Source organism: Balaenoptera acutorostrata, chromosome 14 (assembly GCF_949987535.1).
Source record: "Balaenoptera acutorostrata chromosome 14, mBalAcu1.1, whole genome shotgun sequence".
Lineage (NCBI taxonomy): Eukaryota > Metazoa > Chordata > Mammalia > Artiodactyla > Balaenopteridae > Balaenoptera > Balaenoptera acutorostrata.
In genome coordinates, this window is record NC_080077.1 from 10,334,992 (window position 1) to 10,354,209 (window position 19,218).

Here is a 19,218-nt window from a genome sequence, read left to right on the forward strand (position 1 = left end):
GATTTATTTTGCACTATATATACTGTTGGTACATACCAAATGATGGTAAAACAAGGAAAAGGTTTTCATTATTGTATCAAATCATTAAAATATTCGTGTCATTTGCCATGAAAACATCTGATCAAGTGTCATTAGGTAGGAGCTAACGTTTCTTCCTAGATTTTAACAAATAACAAAGCCATTTTTGAAAAAAGTACTTGCTACCCAATTTTAGAGGAAATTTAACTCACGCATGGCAAAGCATCATGCGACAGTCATTTTTAAATAAGTTTTCCTTCTCAGGGGTTGTCCAACCAACAAAAGGCATACAAGGGATGCACATGGTGCATGCAGCACAGGCTCAGGGGTGTTTGAGGAATACGTTCATGAAAATCAGTTCAGATTTAGCAAATCATGAACTCATTTTTGCTATTTGAAGGAAATGGTCATTATATTAGCCAGATTGTTACGTATCCACTACTAGTAACCAAGACCACACTATACATAAGAGGGGGAAAAAAATCCCCAAACTGTCAACACAGTGGTTCCCATACAGTGACACCAGGGGAACATCCTCCATTCTGCCTTGCAAATGTATGAAGTTAAAAGTTTGATTTAACTACATTTCCTGTCATCTCATCCTTCACATTTGGTTTTCTACATTTTAAAATTCCTTAAACATTTACCTGGAGGAAGGGGTTGGAAAGACACTGGAGGATGTGGAAGGGGGTTCTCTTTTTTAGTTCTTAGCAGTAAAGGTTAGAACTGTAGGACTTCCAAATAAGGTATCTCTTATCTTTTGATGCTTGCAAAATAAGCAGAATTCTCGCAGTAGGAATGATGTTTCAGGGACACGGTGAAGATTAAATAACAAAAATCTTCATTTTAGCTCTGGGTCTGGCCTGAGTGGGCTTTCAGTGTAGGATAGTTTCTTTTATCCTTTTTTCTTCACTTCCTTGACCAAGCCACACAAGGTAGGTACAACCCACGGCCAAGAAAAGGAGTTTGGGGAGAATTCCCCCTGCCTTGGCTTTAGTGCTCTCTCCATGAACGTCTGTAATGTCTTCCAGACAACCAGAGCCATATGAGGAGTTAACACAGAACAAGCAATTGATGGAGAGGATGTGAGATGCAAGACTGATTTATAGGAGGCCACAGTGGAAAGTTTAGAGAAACAAATACACACACCACACAACTACTGAAACATATTATAGCATCGTTATGAGGCAGGGGTTGCCCAAGTATGGTCCTCAGATCACCAGCATCAGCAGTACCTGGGAACTTGCCAGAAATGCAGACTGTGAGCGCGCCACACCTCACACCTACTGAATCAGAAACCTGGGGGTGTGGCCTGGCAATCTCGTGTGACAAGTTCTCCAGATGATTCTTGTGCACCATAAAGTTTAAAAACCATGAACTATTCCATTATTAAGACATATTGTAGTATTTTGATAAGGGAATTAAAGTATTAATTATACATTAAATTATAATAAAAAAGTTAAATATGTAAAGGTATTAGAAATTAAAATTTCATTTTATTCTTACTAAACATTCATTTTAACACGAATGATATATAGATAAGGCTAATTCATCTTTTCACTGGTATTACTTTCTAAATAACACATTGCTGAGTTTTTAATATGTAAAATAACTGAAACTTTATACTTATAACTCTAATTAGAAACAAATCATCATCTTTACAACCCATACAGTAATAATTATAAACATTAGGGGTCAGGAGCCTTTAAGTATCAGCTACCAAGCCAGCAATTTCTGTCTTCGGGGCGGGTGTGAAAGAGGAAGGGGAGTGAAGGAAAGTGGCGTCTCCATGGGGTGGGGCAGATGAGCCTTGACCCACAGGCAGTGGGAAGCGACTTGGCAAAGCACTAAATAGTGCAGCAGGCTTATAAGGCCCGGTCTACACCCCGGTCTACACTAATCTGGATTAAAGTCACCACCTCCACCGTCAACAAAAGTAGCTGTACTTCTAAAGGGGAGAGAGAAGACAGAAGCAAACAAAGGAAGGCCTAAGGCTTCTATCAAGGCAATAACATATGGGGGTCAACATGCAGAACTGAGTGAAAGGTCAAAGAGTTTGCAGATGTTTCTGAGAATGGGAAGGTCATACAGAACCTCTGCGGTCCTCATATTCTTTATTCATAAATTGAGGTGAACAGACTCTATCATCTTTCAGGTCAGCTCCAGTTCTAAGATCCTATAATTCTACGATACAAGGTCTTACTATGTGTTGAAAATTTTACTGTTAAATATCATGGGACAAGTAACTGATCAAACCAGCTAAACAGACACACATACTTACAATACTTTTTTACCTCATTAGGACCAATATCCAAATTGAATCATTAACAGTCATTTTTACACAGCTAGATCAAATATCAGACTATAGTCATGTATAAAGTATACTTCATGGTTCTATGTGGACATACATATTCTTTGGGTCTTGAACTGCACTTTGGTAAAACCACCCAATCTGCAAGAAAGCATCCTTCTTTTCAATATTTATTGTTACATGTTGGTTCTTATTGATTACTTTCATCTGATAAGGAAACATCCTTTTCAAAATTATTTATAAGGAGGTGCACAGGTAAGCGAATTCATATAAGCCTTATATACTCAAAACACAAAGGTATGTAAGATATGAATTGAAGACCAACCTCTTTCCTGTGGCATTGGTGACTGGCTCAAGGCAGGATGAGAACTGGATTCTGACTGGCTCCCAGGTGGCTGAGGAGGCATCTGACTGCCTGTAAAACACAGGAGGGGAAGTGGGGATAGGGAACCCTCTGCATTAATGTTGCAATTGTGCAAAACCAAGACACAGTTAAATTTAATTTCCATGTTCACAAAAGTATGGCTTCACAAAGAAAAACATATAGCTCAAAGAGTGATATTTTTACACTTCTTTTGGTAAAACAATGAGGAAACAGGCATAAACATATTTATCGAATTACCTCCTGAAAAGTTCAGTTTCTTACTGTATGAGTTCCCAAATTCACAGACAAATCAATCTGTAGCTGAAATCTCCTGACACACACTTCGACAATGCATTTAACAAAATCCAAGACTGATGAATTAAACTCATCCTCCTGAGTTTAGACTAGTCTCTAAGTGGGAAGGCATGAATAGTGGCCAACAATTTTTCATTGGTAATATTTATTCAATATAGTAATATCAAGTGACTTCTAAAAAATCTTTATAATAAGTCAGAGATTTAACAAAAACTTAGAGGAAAAACTCAATTAAAAAACACACTACTATAAAATATAGTGTACATTATCACTAAAGAAGAAATATTATTCTGTATCTCTTTTGATCTTTATTGCTAATAAAGCAATATTTACCATCTATTTGATTTCCATTTATTTAATTTTTGCTGTTTGTCTTTCAAATTATAATGTAAGCTCCTCGAGCCAGGAATCATGTCTTTTACTCCTTTAATCCCTCCATTAGCATAACAAATATTTAATAAATCTTTGTTATTTAATGGTCCTTAATCTGAGAATATGAATTAAAGCAAAAGATATTTACTGTTTTATTAATTAAAGAGAGACAGTGAATCATGTGAAGGCTAGAGACAGGATTTTGAAATTTAAGAATCATCAGAGGCACTTGACAATCTCAACTCACTTTCTGCCTCAGAAGTTTAGATACATTTCTGAGACTAAAAGTATTATAGAATAAAAATGGCAGTTGAATTTAGCATAATCCTCAAAGCACTGTTTAACCATTCATTTACTCTTGGACATCTGTAGTAAATTAGTATTAGTACCAAATAAATAAATATAAAGTAAAAAACACCTACATTCTGGGTGACAACTTGAAGGGTAAACACTGCCATCAACACAGCTACAGATACACAAAGCATGTGAGGACCATGTTATTTTTATCTTCTAACCTCCCCCTTTGCTAAAATAAATTGGAAAGACAGAAACACACACACACACACACACACACACACATACATACATATCCATATATATCTGCATATATATATCCCTACATAGCCCTCTGGTATGGTAGTCTGTGATCACGCTAGATCAGGTGAACTGCTTTGACACCATAGGACCCACTTCTTGCACAGTTCTGTATATTGCTAAGAGGAATCACAGTTATTGAGTAGAGAGGGAAATTAATGTACTGAAGATTACCACCAATTCACCTCGGCAAAGGTCGTGATACAGAGCCTGGTGTTGTACACAAAAAAACAATCCCCTCTTGTGTTTTTACCTGATGGCGTCTCTATTAGGCCAGGCAGACTGAGTACAGACCAGGAAGAGAATGGTCTCTGAGGACCACCCCTCATTACTAACTCTAATAACAGCTGTATCTGTGACAGCCAGAGAGGCAGGAAGATGAATTTCTATCTAGATAATAGGTATAAAGAGTTGTTAAAATACAACTATAAAAAATTCTCAAACTGTTTTTGGGAGTTTAGTTTCTCACTTTTAGAAAAGAATGTAAAACGTATGAATGTATTTGAATGCTGCTGGGTACAACTGCCACTTTCATTCTCAGATAAAGTGAAAATTAAGAGCTGAATTTATAGACACTGAAAAATGTGCTGTGAAACCAGTAGGAGTTAGAGCCACAGCCAGTATGATAAAAGACCTAGACAAACAGCAAAGAATTTGTTTAACCATTCATCATTTACTCTTAGACATCTGTAATAAATTAGTATTAGTACCAAATAATTAAATATAAAGTAAAAAAACACTTACATTTTGGGTGAAAACAACTTCAAGGGTAAACACTGCCATCAGCTTGGCTACAGATACACAAAAGTTGCTGTGTGTCCACTCAGGGTCATGTGGTTCCTATGAAATACCCTAAGGCCCCCAAGCTCCAGTCCATTCAGAAACTTAAAGCACTCTGCAGCCAAATACTGACTTTCTAAAATGTCACTGGGGAATCAGCTGCAGTAAGACAGTAAGCGCTTACATTATAATGATTGTTCCTGCCTGACAGACTGGATTCATAGACTCATGACAGTAAAAACAAACAGTAATTCTACGTTAATACAGGACACCACTACTTACACTATGCACGCCCCAGGCACTGCTCTTATATACAATATTTCAAGTAAAAATAAAAAAGGCTGTAAGAACTCTCATGAATTCATAAAATACTTCCATATCCAAGCAGCACCACTGGTTGTCTGGTGCAATTCTAAGAGAGATATCTCTAAAGCAGTGAGCTATCTACTCATTTACTAAATCCACCCTTTAAAGAAGCAAACAAGAGCCTTTTCATGGTAAAGACAGACTTGCCCAAACTGTTTAAAATTCTCCATTTGCTTTCAACCCCTATCTTTCCATCAGTAGTTGCATAGTTACTAAGAAATAACTTCATCCCCCATTAGCACAGGTATAAGCACCATCACAGCAGATGATGAATCAGAAAACACGTCTGAGAAACATAATATAGAAGATTCATTTCTGTCCACTGTCCATATAAAGAAGAAAATTTAGAGCCCTTTGAACCAACTGAATTGACTGAACACCTCCAAAACCATGGATTTTTATATGACACGTTTGATGTAAGTAAAACCTTTTGGTAATTATTTTAAAAGAGAACGTTGCCATATATAGTAAATAAACCAAATTCACAAGAAGGCTTTAACATTAAAACTGAGTCTTTAAAGAAAGCCCCATTTTCCCCTTAGTCTGTGTCTATAAAGATGTAAGCACAATGAGGGGGGGGGCTGGAAAAAAAACTATCCTGTGAGATAGAATAAATTCCACCACTTCACACTGATGTATTCATTCTTCAGTGACTATGTACACAATATTGTCCTAAATTTTGGTGCAACAAACTAAGAAATGAAACATCAATAAGTCACCTGAATTTCTACTTTTGCTGACTTAAAATTGTAAGCACAAGTCTATATTATAACTTTTTACAAAAGAGCTCTATGTTTAATGAATTTTAGACTCAGAGAAAAGTTATAAAGCTATACAAGGAGCTGCCTTATATTCCTTAGTCCACCTCCCCTAGTGTTCGTATCTTATAGAACCTTTATATAATTATCAAGAGGAACAAGATGGTACAAGATTATTAATTAAAGATATTTGAATTTCACCAATTTTTCCACTTAACGTCTTCTCTTTTTCCATTCTAGGGTCTCATATCGCATTTAGTTGTTATTTCTCCTTAGTCTCCTTCAGTCTAACCAGTCTTTCCTTATATTCTATGACCTTGATGCTTTTGAAGAGTACAGATCAGTCATTTTGTAGAATGTTCTTCAATTTGGCTTAGTCTGTTATTGTGTCATGACTGAAACGATGTAATGCATTTTGGTACCACAAAAGTGTCATGCCCTTCCCAGTTCATTCTACCAAGGGGTTCATGACATTGATGTTTCATTTGTGGTAACCTTTACCTTGATTACTCGGCAAAGCTGTTGTCCACCAAGCTCCAATAAAAAGTTACTATTCTGCCCTTGGTAATTGATAAGTATCTTAGAAGATATTTGAGACTATGCAAATCCTGTGTCTCCTCAAACTTCCATCCACTAATTTTAGCATCCATTAGAGAATCTTGTCTGCAACATTTATTACAGTGGTGTTTTGCTAACGGTGATTCTTTATTTCCCTCTTTCCTTCCACATTTGTTAATGGGAATCTATTACAAGGAAGAACTATCTCTTCTTCTCTACTTGTTTATGTATTTATTAGACTGTTTGTATCCATACAGACTCAATGTGGCAGACACACTACAGGATGACTTCCAATGAGTCACACTCTTCTGTAATCTCCACCTCTTCACTGAGGGCAGAACCTGTGACTTGGCTTCTAGCCAAAGAACATAACAAAAGCGATGGGCTATCATTCCTAAAATTATTTTATATGGCAAAGTTAAAGGGATTTTACAGATGTAATTAAAGTCCCTAACCGGTTGACTTTGAACAAATCAAAAGGGAGATAACGCTGTGTAGGCCTGATGTTAAAAGTGGACTTAGGCTTCTCTGAGCTGAAGGATGCTCCTGGTGGCCTTGAAGAAGTAAAGCTCCTATGATGTGAGCGGAGCCACAGGGCAAGGACAGGCGGCCTCTGGAGCCTGAGGGCCTCACTTCTACAACCACTGGAAATGAATTCTTCTAACAATCTGCATGAGATCGGAAGCAGACTATTCGCTAGTTGAGCCTCCAGATGAAAACGAGACCATCCAACACTCTGACTACAGCCTTGTGACCCTGAGAAGAGGACCCAGTGAGGCTGGGACTGGACTCCTGGCTAGAGAAAATGGGAGATAATAAATGTGTGCTGTTTTAAGCTGCTAAATTTGTGACAATTTGTCATACAGAACAGAAAACTCACACACTTGTGGATTAAAATCCAACCTTGCCATTATTTTGTTGCTCAAATTGTTCCAAATCCTTATTTTATTTTTTTCAAATCCTTATTTTTGTTTATTATTATTTATTTATTATTTATTTTTGGCTGTGTTGGGTCTTCGTTTCTGTGTGAGGGCTTTCTCTAGTTGTGGCAAGCGGGGGCCACTCTTCATCGCGGTGCGCGGGCCTCTCACTGTCGCGGCCTCTCTTGTTGCGGAGCACAGGCTCCAGACGCGCAGGCTCAGTAGTTGTGGCTCACGGGCCCAGTCGCTCCGCGGCATGTGGGATCTTCCCAGACCAGGGCTCGAACCCGTGTCCCCTGCATTGGCAGGCAGACTCTCAACCACTGCGCCACCAGGGAAGCCCTCAAATCCTTATTTTTGGAACCACAAGATTTTCCAGGCTCATCTCTTTTTATTGGAGGATGGTGTTCAGAGACTAAGATCTGGGCATTGGGTCTGCTCATTATTCCCGGGGACTTATTGCTTCTAGGCCCTCTCAGTGAACAGAGGTCGGAAACATGTATGTACACTAATGCATACATATATACTCTGTATCTTAGTATTTATTTGTGTGTGTATGTAATCATGAGTTTATGCAAATACCTCTAACTCCAATCCAAAACTAGAGGGTACATTTTACCCTTCTCCCTGTCCTTATTTATAAGTTCTTTCTCCAACATTAAGAAAAGCAGTTCTCATTATCTAAATCAATTTACATATTGTTCAATTCTGTTATATACACAAAGTAATTTCAGAATTACTAGACTGTATCCTTATGAAAAACACCGAGTCATTTGTTAGGGCTCGTATATCATTTTGAGTTCCCTTCGCATACTGATTGGTTTTAACTGTTTTCAAATTTGGGGGGTATGTGAAATACTTCTATGGTTCTAAGAGTCAGAGCTACACAAAAAGACATATGCCCAGGAGTCACTCCCTCCTCATCCCTGCTACCTTCTTGCCATTTCTCCTTCTTCCTACCCCTTTTCCCATCTGCCCTCTATAAATAACCAATCCCTTTAGTTTTTGGTTTATCTTTATCTTTCACATATTTTTTTTGCATAAATGAGAAGATAGCTGTATATTCCCTTATATTATCTTCTTCCTTATGTGAAAAGTTGCATATCTTAGGTTATCTTTCAAGCTTTGCTTTTTCACTTAACAGCATGTCCCGAGAGTACTTCCTATCAATTTATAGCATTTTCCTTATTTAAAAACTAGGTATATAGCTCTCCTTTCTGTGAGTGTTCCATAGTTTACTCAACCACTTTCCCATGTAGAGGCATTTAGGTTGTTTCCAATCTTTTGCATATGCATTTCTGTACTGTTGGAGGCCTATCTTTAGGGTAAATTCCTTGTAGAGGGATCGTTGGGTCAAGAGGTTATGTATTTTCAAATTTCCCTCCATGACGCTTTAGTTGTTTTGCTATTTGTTGGTCTGTGAAATATTTCTATGGTTCGAAGAGTCAGTTATATAAAAAGACATATGTACCTATGTACAAAAAGACTTACATTCTCATCAGCAATGTTTGAAGGGCTTGTCTCTCCATAACTTCGCTAACAGAATATGCTGTCATTTAAAAAATGTTTGCCAGTCTTTATGTGAGAAATGGTATCTGAGATTTTTGCATCTGCATTTCTCTAATTCTGAGTTTGACCACTTTTTCATGTTTGAGGGCTATTTTTATATTTTGTGAATCTGTTGTTCCTGTCTTCCCCCCATGTTTCTACCTGGGTTTTTAGTCCTTTGTCCTGAAATTTTTAATAGTTCTTTATAAATCAGGGATGTTAGCCCTTTGTGGTATAAGTTGTGAATATTGTCTCCGAGTCTGTCAGCTGTCTTTTGTTTATGGTATGTTTTATAATGGAATTTTTAAAAAGGGAATCAAACTCATCCTTTTTTTTTTTCCATTAATTTATTTATCTTTGGCTGCATTGGGTCTTCGTTGCTGCATGTGGGCTTTCTCTAGTTGCGGCGAGCAGGGGCTACTCTTTGTTGCGGGGCACGGGCTTCTCATTGCGGCAGCTTCTCTTGGTTGTGGAGCACGGGCTCTAGGCACGCGGGCTCAGCAGTTGTGGCTCACTGGCTTAGTTGCTCCGCGGCATGTGGGATCTTTCTTGACCAGGGCTCGAACCCATGTCCCCTGCATTGGCAGGCGGATTCTTAACCATTGCGCCACCAGGGAAGTGCCTCATCCATTTTTATTTTTATTTTTATTGTCTTTGGGTTCTAAGTCATAGTGAGAAAGCTTTTCTCTGCACCAAAGTTAAAGAGGAACTCAGATTTTTTCACGTACACATGTGTTTTCATCTTAATCTACTGGGAATTTTTTTGTTTGTGTGGTAAGAGATATGGATCTAATTTTATCTTTTGTGATGAGAACCTTTTAAAGTCTACTCTTACAGCATGTTTTAATGTCTAGTGAGGTTTGTCTTCCCCCAACTCCCATCCCTGCTTTTCCTTTTTCAATGTTTTTTTAGCATGTTTGTTTTTTCTATCTGAAGTTTAGTATCAACCTATCCAACTATATAAAATAACTTGTTGATATGTTTACTGGGATTACACCAATATTCTAAATTAACATAAGGAGAACTGATGACTGTTGGGTTCATCATATTCAAGAACAGGAGATGGCTTTCATTTGTTCAGGTCTTCTTTAGTTTCTTTCAGGTACATAGAAGTTTTGCAGCACATTTTATGTTAAATTTATTCCTGTGCATTTCACCTTCTTTGTTGCTATTACAAATAGGATTTTTTTTTTCCTACCAGTAGGTCTTCTGTTTATTGCTTGTGTATAGGCTACTGCTTTTTGTATGTTCACTTTATATCCTGCTACTGCACTGAATTCTTTAATAGTTTGAGTTAATTTATCATTGATTCTCTGGGGTTTTCTAGGTTTACTATTGTATCATCTATATAGAGGACAGTTTTACTTCTTCTGTGCTCATTCTTATGCCTTTGAGTTCTCTTATCTAACTGCACTGGCTAATGTCTCTAGAACACTGTTGAGTAGCTGTGGAGACAGTGGTCATCGTGCCTCGTTTCTATCTTAGTGGAAATGTCTCTAATGATTCCCCTCACCATATAAGATATTGACTTTAAAACTAAGGCATGTGCATTTTACCATGTTGAGAAAGTGTCCTTCAATTGCTATTTCCTTGAGTGTTTTTTATCATGACTGGGTACTGAATTTTATTAAAGGAAATAATATTTTTCTTTATATTTGTTTATATGGCATATCATATTAATGGAGTTGTTAATATTGAACCAACCTTGCATTCCTGGAATAAATCTCATTTAGTCATGGGGCATTATTTTCCTAATGTACTACTGTATTTTCTTTGCTAATATTTTCCTTAGAATTTTAACACTAGGATAGGTTTTGAGGGGAGTTTTTCTAATTAAAAATAGCTTTTAAGAACTGAATCAAGGTAATCATCAATTAAACAATTTTATGAACAAAACATTACGATTTTAGTATGTAAAAAATTGGGAGAACAGGCTAATATGTATACTTTTGGTAAATTAGCACACATCTAGTAATGTGTAACTTACAGTGGATGGACTGAGACATGAATATATTACAGCTTCATATACTTCATAGACCAAGATGGTGGGGCGGTCAGTACTCACAAGTGCTAAGTTCTGCTTCTTACAGGCAACACAGTCTTGACAATCCCCATAGTTCTTATTTTACTTCTCTGTATTGTTTGTCTCATCTCACCAGAATGTAAATTCCACGAGTATGGAGAATTCTATTTTTTCCCTACTATATCCCCTGAACCAGGCGTATAGTAAGCATTCAATAAATATTTGTTGAATAAATAAATGTGTGGTTGATTACTCCAGAAACCAAGTGCAAACTAACAGTTAATTAGATCTTTATAAAGCTATCAGTAATCATGTAGTTTTATCTTATTATTCTAGATCAGGAATAAGCAAACTTCTTCCTGTAGATTGCCAGATAGTATAAATTCTAGGTTTTGCACGCCATATGTTCTCTGTCTCAACTATGCAACTCAGCTGTTGTAGTACAAAAGCAGCCATAGACAACATATAAACAGAGGAGCATAAATAAATCTTTACATACAAAAACAGGTGGCGAGCTGGATTTGGCCCAAAGGTGGTAGTTGCTGACCCCTATTCTAAACAATAATATCATTAGAAAAACATTCAGGAACACCTGCTCAAAAAGTCAGTAAATATCGAATGGTATTTATTAACAACAGCAATGACTTAAAAAGCTGGTACACTCTCCATACTTAGTAAAGAGGCCTCCATAAATAAATGTCAGTAACAGAATTTGATTTACGTCCTCTTCAAATTAGATCTAGTATAGGATGCACTGGATTCCCCAGCACTTAATGCAAATGCAGGTCTAAGACTTAAACGGCAAGTGCATTTAGCAGATATATTTTTAGAGAAGTGGTTCCTTGTAGTTTTATCCTTCCAACTTTTTTTGGCCAGACCAAAACAAATAAACAAATCAGAACTATTGATCAGATGTAATCATGTTTAAGTTATACTCCACCACTGTTGTGTTGGGGTAGCAGAGAATAAACATGAGATGAGTAGGATTTCTACATTAATCATTTACTTAGACTAAAATTTCCCTTGGTTAATTCCTTTCTAAATTACTACAGCATACAACTATAGAAACTCAATAAGAACAAACACACTAACTCTGAACTACAACAGCCTCTAGCAAACAAATCATTCACCCTTTTAAAAGTAACATTGTGCTATCTCTAAATAATACTAACAGACAAAGAAATACCCAGAAATCCCATTTTTCAAAAGTTGTACTGGCCAGAGAAAAAGCATTTCTTCCCTTCACACTGTTGTAGCTAAAAAAAAAAAAAAAAAAAAAAACAACCAACCTAAGATGGATTTAGTTATCCAAGATGGAATAGTGATATAACTAATCAACATGGCAAATCTGGAGTTTTAATGACAGACACTAGTTGATCTCAAATTTACTCCCAGGAATCCATTCTCTCCCTCCAATTTTACTACATTAGCTGACATTGGGCAAAAGTGGATAAAGACAGAGCAACATCTGGAATGCATATTTATTTGTCTTAACAAGTTCTTATATAAATTGGGGATGGTTTTACGTGAATGTAAAAAATGACATAAAAAACCACTCTGTACTTCCCATATACAAGGCAATGTCCTAAATGATATTCCTCCATTAGTAGTTCAAAAGGATTGGCTTCTTAAAATTAACATGAAACGACACATTGAATCATAGAAACCTGAAGGATTTTGTTGGCCAATCCTCCTCAGTAAGGGTCTTTAGGGTATGTGGGGATCATGAGGTGTTCAGTGACAAAGTCTTGGATCCTATTCATAAATTTCTTGAAATTAACAAGGGTGAGACAGGCTTGTTAGAAAATGTAGGGCAGCTGTGGCCATTGCCGAATATTGAGAAGAAACGAGGACTGTTTCCAGTCACTTGGTGAATAATTCTACTATGACTAAGTTCTTTCCCTGGAATGCTGCTACAGAAATCAATATATATTACATAGTTTTTAGCAATTAGCAACTGAATTATTCTTCTGCTCTTCAAGAATTCTTGGTGGTGTCACTAACTTTAGTGAGGAGTTTAAAAATAAAAAACAACACATTGTAGAAACTACTGCTACCAATCACCAATGCATCACAGCCCTGACCAACTTTCATTTTGTACTTCCCTCTATTACTCAGTTCTGCGCATCCCAAACTAAGACACTGGGTTGCTTTTTTCGAATATATCCTCAAACTTTCTTCATGTTATGGAAGTCAGCTCTCTCTCAAGCAGAACATGAGACTCTCTCCCACAGTCTGACTTTACAGATTTTCTGTATGATATATTTCTTTTCTAATTCTTAATTATTTTTATTTTCGGCTGCATTGGGTCTTCGTTGCTGTGAGCGGGCTTTCTCTAGTTGCGGCAAGCGGGGGCTACTCTTCGTTGTGGTGCACGGGCTTCTCATTGTGGTGGCTTCTCCTGTTGCAGAGCACAGGCTCTAGGCATGTGGGCTTCAGTAGTTGTGGCACGCAGGCTCAGCAGTTGTGGTGCACGGGCTCAGTAGTTGTGGCACACGGGCTTAGCTGCTCCGCGGCATGTGGGATCTTCCCGGACCAGGGCTTGAACCCGTGTCCCCTGTGTTGGCAGGCGGATTCTTAACGACTGCGCCACCAGGGAAGCCCTGGATGATATATTTCTTATATTCTGCCAGTCCCTGGTAAGAACACTGTAACTTCTTTCCATAGTAGAAGCTATTCCTTTCATTTCTAAAACACAAAGTACTGGTTAGGATCTTTTCTTCTGCCACGGTAAAAGACAAACATGATTTTGTTAAGAGATGGCAATGGTGGATTGCACGGTGGGCTCCATATCTATGGAAATCACTGCACATCTTATCTAAGACAGTATCCAAACCAGAGTGTGATTAGATAGTGCAGCTCTGCAATGCAAGCAGCAAGGATTTCACTGGTCATCTCTTTAGTAAACTTAAATACCTGCATGATGCCTAAGAGCAATGGTGTGAGTGAAAAATGAGTTTTCAATAATCCATAAATTCATCGAATATCCTAGTCTTAGGCATTTATTTAGATGTTAGAAAATCCACAAATTATTTTGGGTATAGCATCGCTCTGTCAGTGTCTTCTATTTCATTTGCTTCAATAAAGGGAAAAAAAATCTTTTTTACTCAGATTCACAAAGCCAGCTGACTGCCATCAACTCCAGTGTGCTCCAAAGCAGACATTAAAAATATGGAATGTGCTCAGGGTGCAGCTTAGTGCTTACAGTGAAGAGTTTACTGAAGGGCTTGACTATGGACTCACAGCACTTACTATTGTTTGGTGTGTTTTAAATAGGATCTCGCTCTTATCCGGAGGTGCTGTATCAGGGTACGGAAGGTGGGAAGGCAGCTGTGAACAGGCTGTCAACACAATTCTTTACTGTGAACCAACTCAATCTCAAATTAGAGCAGTATAAACCAGAAAGTAACGTTTTCACCTACCTGTACCCTCCAAATGGAAACACAGAACCACAGCAACCTGGTCCCCCAACTTTAAAGAGTTAGCATGAACCTTGGATGACAAACCTTTCTATGTCTCATGGCTCAAAAGTTCATTCAAAATAGGGTTAGATTTTCATAAGTGCTTACCCAAGATACTGCAAACTGTTGATGTGTCACTGGGTCCTAAAAATATAAATTAGTACTGCAAAGGCATACTCAACTTGTATACTTCTAAGGCATTAAGGTTATGAGGAAATTCCCAAGATGCCCCGAACATGACAGAACCCTTACAAGAGCCACGTATCTTCACTCTAAGCAAACAAACACCAGCTGGATTAAGTTTCCAACTATTTCCCCCACTGTAGTCTGAGGGTTATGAGTTTTCCTGTTAACCTTACTGCTGAAGTCCAACTTAGAGTAGCTGCAAAGGCCTATCACTTGACAAGTGAAAAACAAAGCAAATATGATGCATTCTAAGTAAGAATTACACCTTCACAGGGCTGTACTACAAACTCTTTGGGGTTTTTGTTTGTTTGCTTGTTTTTATTTTGTAAACTTGTTATAATACATTATTATCTCACCTAGCCAACTGGATTCAAACCAGAATTTTTCCAATTGCCCTCTGTTATTAAGTACTAAAGTTACCTAATGTCTTTCACATGGAAGCCAGTCGGATAGCCTCATTACCTGACACTCATTAAAGTCCTTTTGGGTAGACACTTTTCTACAGAGAACTTGAGGCAAGAAACTAACTCTCTCACAAGGTGCACGACAAGTCAAGTCAGGGAATACAAGGCAAAAGAGACTTCTAAACTTTACTCTTTGGATCTCTAAAATCTTTGATTCAAGATAAATCAGAGCCCTAAAACACTTACCTACAGGAGGAGATTTGCAGCATTAAAATATACCATTCTTAGTTTGGACTGTTCCTAAGAGACCTAGAAGGGGTGGGAGAGGTGTGGTGCCTGATTTTACTGAGGTGTGACTCTCAGTTCTGTCCTACAGCTGGCGAGGGCCCGAGCAATGTGGCTTAATCTGGCTGCCCCCCGTTCCCAGTGCTGTTCAGTTCAGACCTTCTTTACTCCCCTACCAACTCTGGCGAAGTGAAATAAACAACCGTTCCTTTGTGAGAAAAGAAAAAAAGCCACTAAATAAAAGACAAAACCTTAGAGAAAGTTTATCCACTTCAGTTAACTTTCAGTGTGAAGACATGTACAGGAAATAGGTAATATGACCAAAGACGTGATTTGGTTGAAAGCAGGAGCCACTTCCATCTTTGGGAAACTTGAGGATCTCAGGAGGTATCCCTTATGAACACCAGAAATGCACGAAAATATATAAACTCCCATACTGAAAATCTGCTCAGTGTCTGTGTTCAGCATCCTCATAAATATACACCCTCTTCAACAGCTTTAAAGCTAAGGTATACAATCCAAAAGTCTTTGGGTACAGAAAAATCTTTGAGGAAAGAGAAGTAGATTTGTGTTTGGATATAACATAGCTGGCCTGTCCTCCACCAGGAAGTCTAGATGCATAGCACTCTGTCATCTATAAGAAATAGGTAGGTTCTGAACTTTACTCATGCAGAACACCAGACATAAAATGCAGCACAGCTACCAGCCAAATCGGTTCTAATCCTTGCTTTGATGTAAGGTAAGAGGCAGGGGAGGGGAAACCATAGAGCAGGCAGTTTCTATTTCATGAGGACAAATTAATAAAAAAAGAACTTAATTTCCCCCTACTCTTACCCATTCTTATGCCTCCTCAATATTTTTCGTCTTTCTGAGACTCCTTTTCTGTTTGAGAAGCTTAATATTTGGCTGCCTTCTGAAGAAATGGGTATAGTGACAGATGAAAGACTTGTATTCATCCCATAATTCAGAATAAGGGAAAAAATCGACTGCTGTGCATTTAAGGTTCTAACAACCTTGCAATTTTGTGTAGTCGTTTCCCCCACCCGTTCTTTTGAAGAAATCTGCTTTTATTTCGTTAATAACTAACCACAGTTGCAGCAGCATGGATCCGATTAGCAGTTCTTACGGTACAAAGGGGAGAGGGAAAAAAAATGCTGTGAACAGGGTTGCCAATTTGTCCACCTGGGCCCCCAGGAGAAAGATTAGACGAGGCGCCTGCCTGCTCCCTTTTTTCCACTTGATCACTGCTCTATACTGCCGGATAGAGACAGGCCTTTTTAAAGCCAAGGCACTTTCTTTCCTTTAATAACAGTTTCACTCACCTCCATCCCCTCTTGTCACAAATTTCTCATCCTGGGTCCCAGCAAGTCAGGACGACTCTCAAGTGTAAACATAAGTAGCTGTGGAAAGTACCACACGCCGACGCTCACCCGCACGGAGCTGCTGTGCAGCTACTATAGAGACCCACAGAGGAGCGTCCTTATGCCCTGCGGGGAGGGGGGCCCCGCTCGCATCACTGCCTGAACCATCTCCCCCCCTCACCCCCCTCTGTGGAAGAACTGTCTTCCATGAAACCAGTCCCTGGTGCCAAAAAGGTTGGGACCGGTTCTAAGAGGCACAGCCAATACTTTACACTACTTTATTATTTTAATTTAAAGGTACTAGGGGTAGCCAAGTGGGGAAGGCAGCAATGATGTGCTCAGGGCTACGCCTCTTAGGAACAAAGGATGGCCAGGGCTACCGGCAAAGCAACACTCTAGGGGTGACTGCAAAGGGGCCTCGTGGGCAAGCCCAGGTCACGCAGAGCCTGATACAGGGGCCATTCTGAGAGAGCAGGATGTCGACTGTGGCAACACAGAGACAAAGGAAGACGTTCTGGATCATACCCTCATGTATTTTTAAAATTTATTAGTTTACTTATTTTTGGCTGCAATGGGTCTTCATTGCTGTGCACAGGCTTTCTCCAGTTGCGGCGAGCGGGAGCTACTCTTCGTCGTGGTGTGCGGGCTTCTCTTGCTGTGGAGCACGGGCTCTAGGCACGCGGGCTTCAGTAGTTGTGGCGCAAGGGGTTAGTTGCTCCACAGCATGTGGGACCTTCCCGGACCAGGGCTCGAACCCGTGTTCCCTGCATTGGCAGGCGGATTCTTAACCACTGCGCCACCAGGGAAGCCCTCCTCATGTATTTTTTAATCTCTCTTTTATTTCAGATTTTAAGTAAATGTTCAGATATGCTTTTGAAATGTATCTTTTTCACGAATAGACTTTTTTTTTATCTTCTTCTACTTGTCACTTTCAAATATCTGGAGCCTATTATTCATGTGTTGCTGAAGGCCAAATTCTAGTCACTAGCTAATATTTCAAACTCCATGTTTATCCAGCCAACACTGATAATGGCTACTTGGGAAACGGGAATATTATCTGGGTAATGACAAAACTCTCCCCGTAGCCAATCTGTTTCTAATTGGCCATTTTCTTTGAAGATACGGTTAGTTATTAATAATAGATATTTATTAAAAACAATGAGATGATGAAAAAAACTGGATATCAGACAATCCCAGAATTTTGCCACAATACTTATGTGACACAATTTCTCTGTATGATGGATTAGAATCAGGCAGGGTCTACATATGGAGAGGTCTGGTTTAAACTGACTAATCTTGGGACCACTAATTCACGTTCTGTTTTTGAGGAGAAAGAAAGTAGAATAATCTTATCACAGTGGAATCTCTTTCCAGAGGGAGGGAAGTAGAATGATCCTATAAACTGTGAAACACAGATGCAGAAAGATGGTTCCCAGCCTATAGGAAGAAAGGTTATATAAGTTATATATTTTAGTACTTTCTTTTCTTGAATTCCTGTTTCTTCCAAGACAACTGTGAGCTCTTTAATTTGGACAACATTTTTGGAGTGCCTCTTACTTGTCAGGCACTGTTCTTGGCACGGAGGATAATAAGGAAGCAATGATCACTGCCCTCAAGAGGCTCCGGGGCTATTTGGAGGACCCTAGACAGTAGGATGGACAGTAGGACTCTCTTTGGCATGGAGGGATAGGTATGACTTTGCAAAGGGAAAGACAATGAAGTTGGGTCTTGAAGGATAAGTAGGAGTTTGCCAGCTGGTAAGGGGCAGGATGGATATTCCAGGCAAAAGGAATTCAACTCTAGGAACAAAAGATCTGACACAAAGTCACTCTTAGTAGAATTGAAACAGGGAATGCTAAACTAGTTCCCTGCGTCCACTTCTAGTAAAAAGCAATGACACAACATAAAAAAAGTATGCACTAGGGTTCAGCTCTCTAAAAATACATGTTTTTGCCTTTTTTTCAAGTAGAATTTAAATGACATGATTCTTGGATTTTGTGTGAAACAGAATTAGGGGAACAATTGTGGAAATAAGGGATTCTATTACTAACTGAATTAGGCCTGAGAATATAACAATTATTTTATCACAATAATTTTTTTCCCATGACATTACAATTTCAACTGAATCAGACCCTAGTAATAGGAAAAAAAAAAAAAAAAAAAGCAATACGCAGCCCTCAGAAAATGAGCCATTTATCCCTAAGCTTTTCTATGACCAATACATACATGACCATAACTGGGAACACTAGCTTCCTTTTAAAACATGCCTTTGGAACACTTCAAGGGAAGTGTTATGCTGTAATGGACACAGCTGGTCTCTTCCATATTCCAGAAACTCTTTCTTTGCATTGCTTCTAGAGCACCACACTCTCCTTATTTTCCAATTCCGCCACTGGCTGTTCCTTTTCCTCTTCATGGTCTCTACATTTTGGAGTGCCCTAGGATTCAGTCCTCAGAATTCTTCTCTCAGTATTTCTCAACCTTGGCTACACGTAATAATCACCTGGAGAGCTTTAAAAAAAGTACATGGAGTATTCCAGTTAGAATAATTAAGTTGGCATCTCTGGGGTCTGGCCTAATACCAGCCTCTCCCA

At 38.6% G+C, this 19,218-nt stretch overlaps 1 protein-coding gene across 9 annotated transcripts in view; it reads right to left on the bottom strand.

The window, feature by feature from the left end:
* ARID1B (AT-rich interaction domain 1B) overlaps positions 1 to 19,218 on the bottom strand; it is a 405,593-nt gene that overhangs the window by 91,132 nt on the left and 295,243 nt on the right. For all 9 annotated transcript variants that reach the window (XM_057527661.1, XM_057527658.1, XM_057527655.1 and 6 more), the window contains one exon: positions 2,655 to 2,744. In XM_057527661.1, coding sequence (XP_057383644.1) covers positions 2,655 to 2,744 — 90 coding nt within the window. The remainder of the gene's footprint in view (positions 1 to 2,654; positions 2,745 to 19,218) is intronic.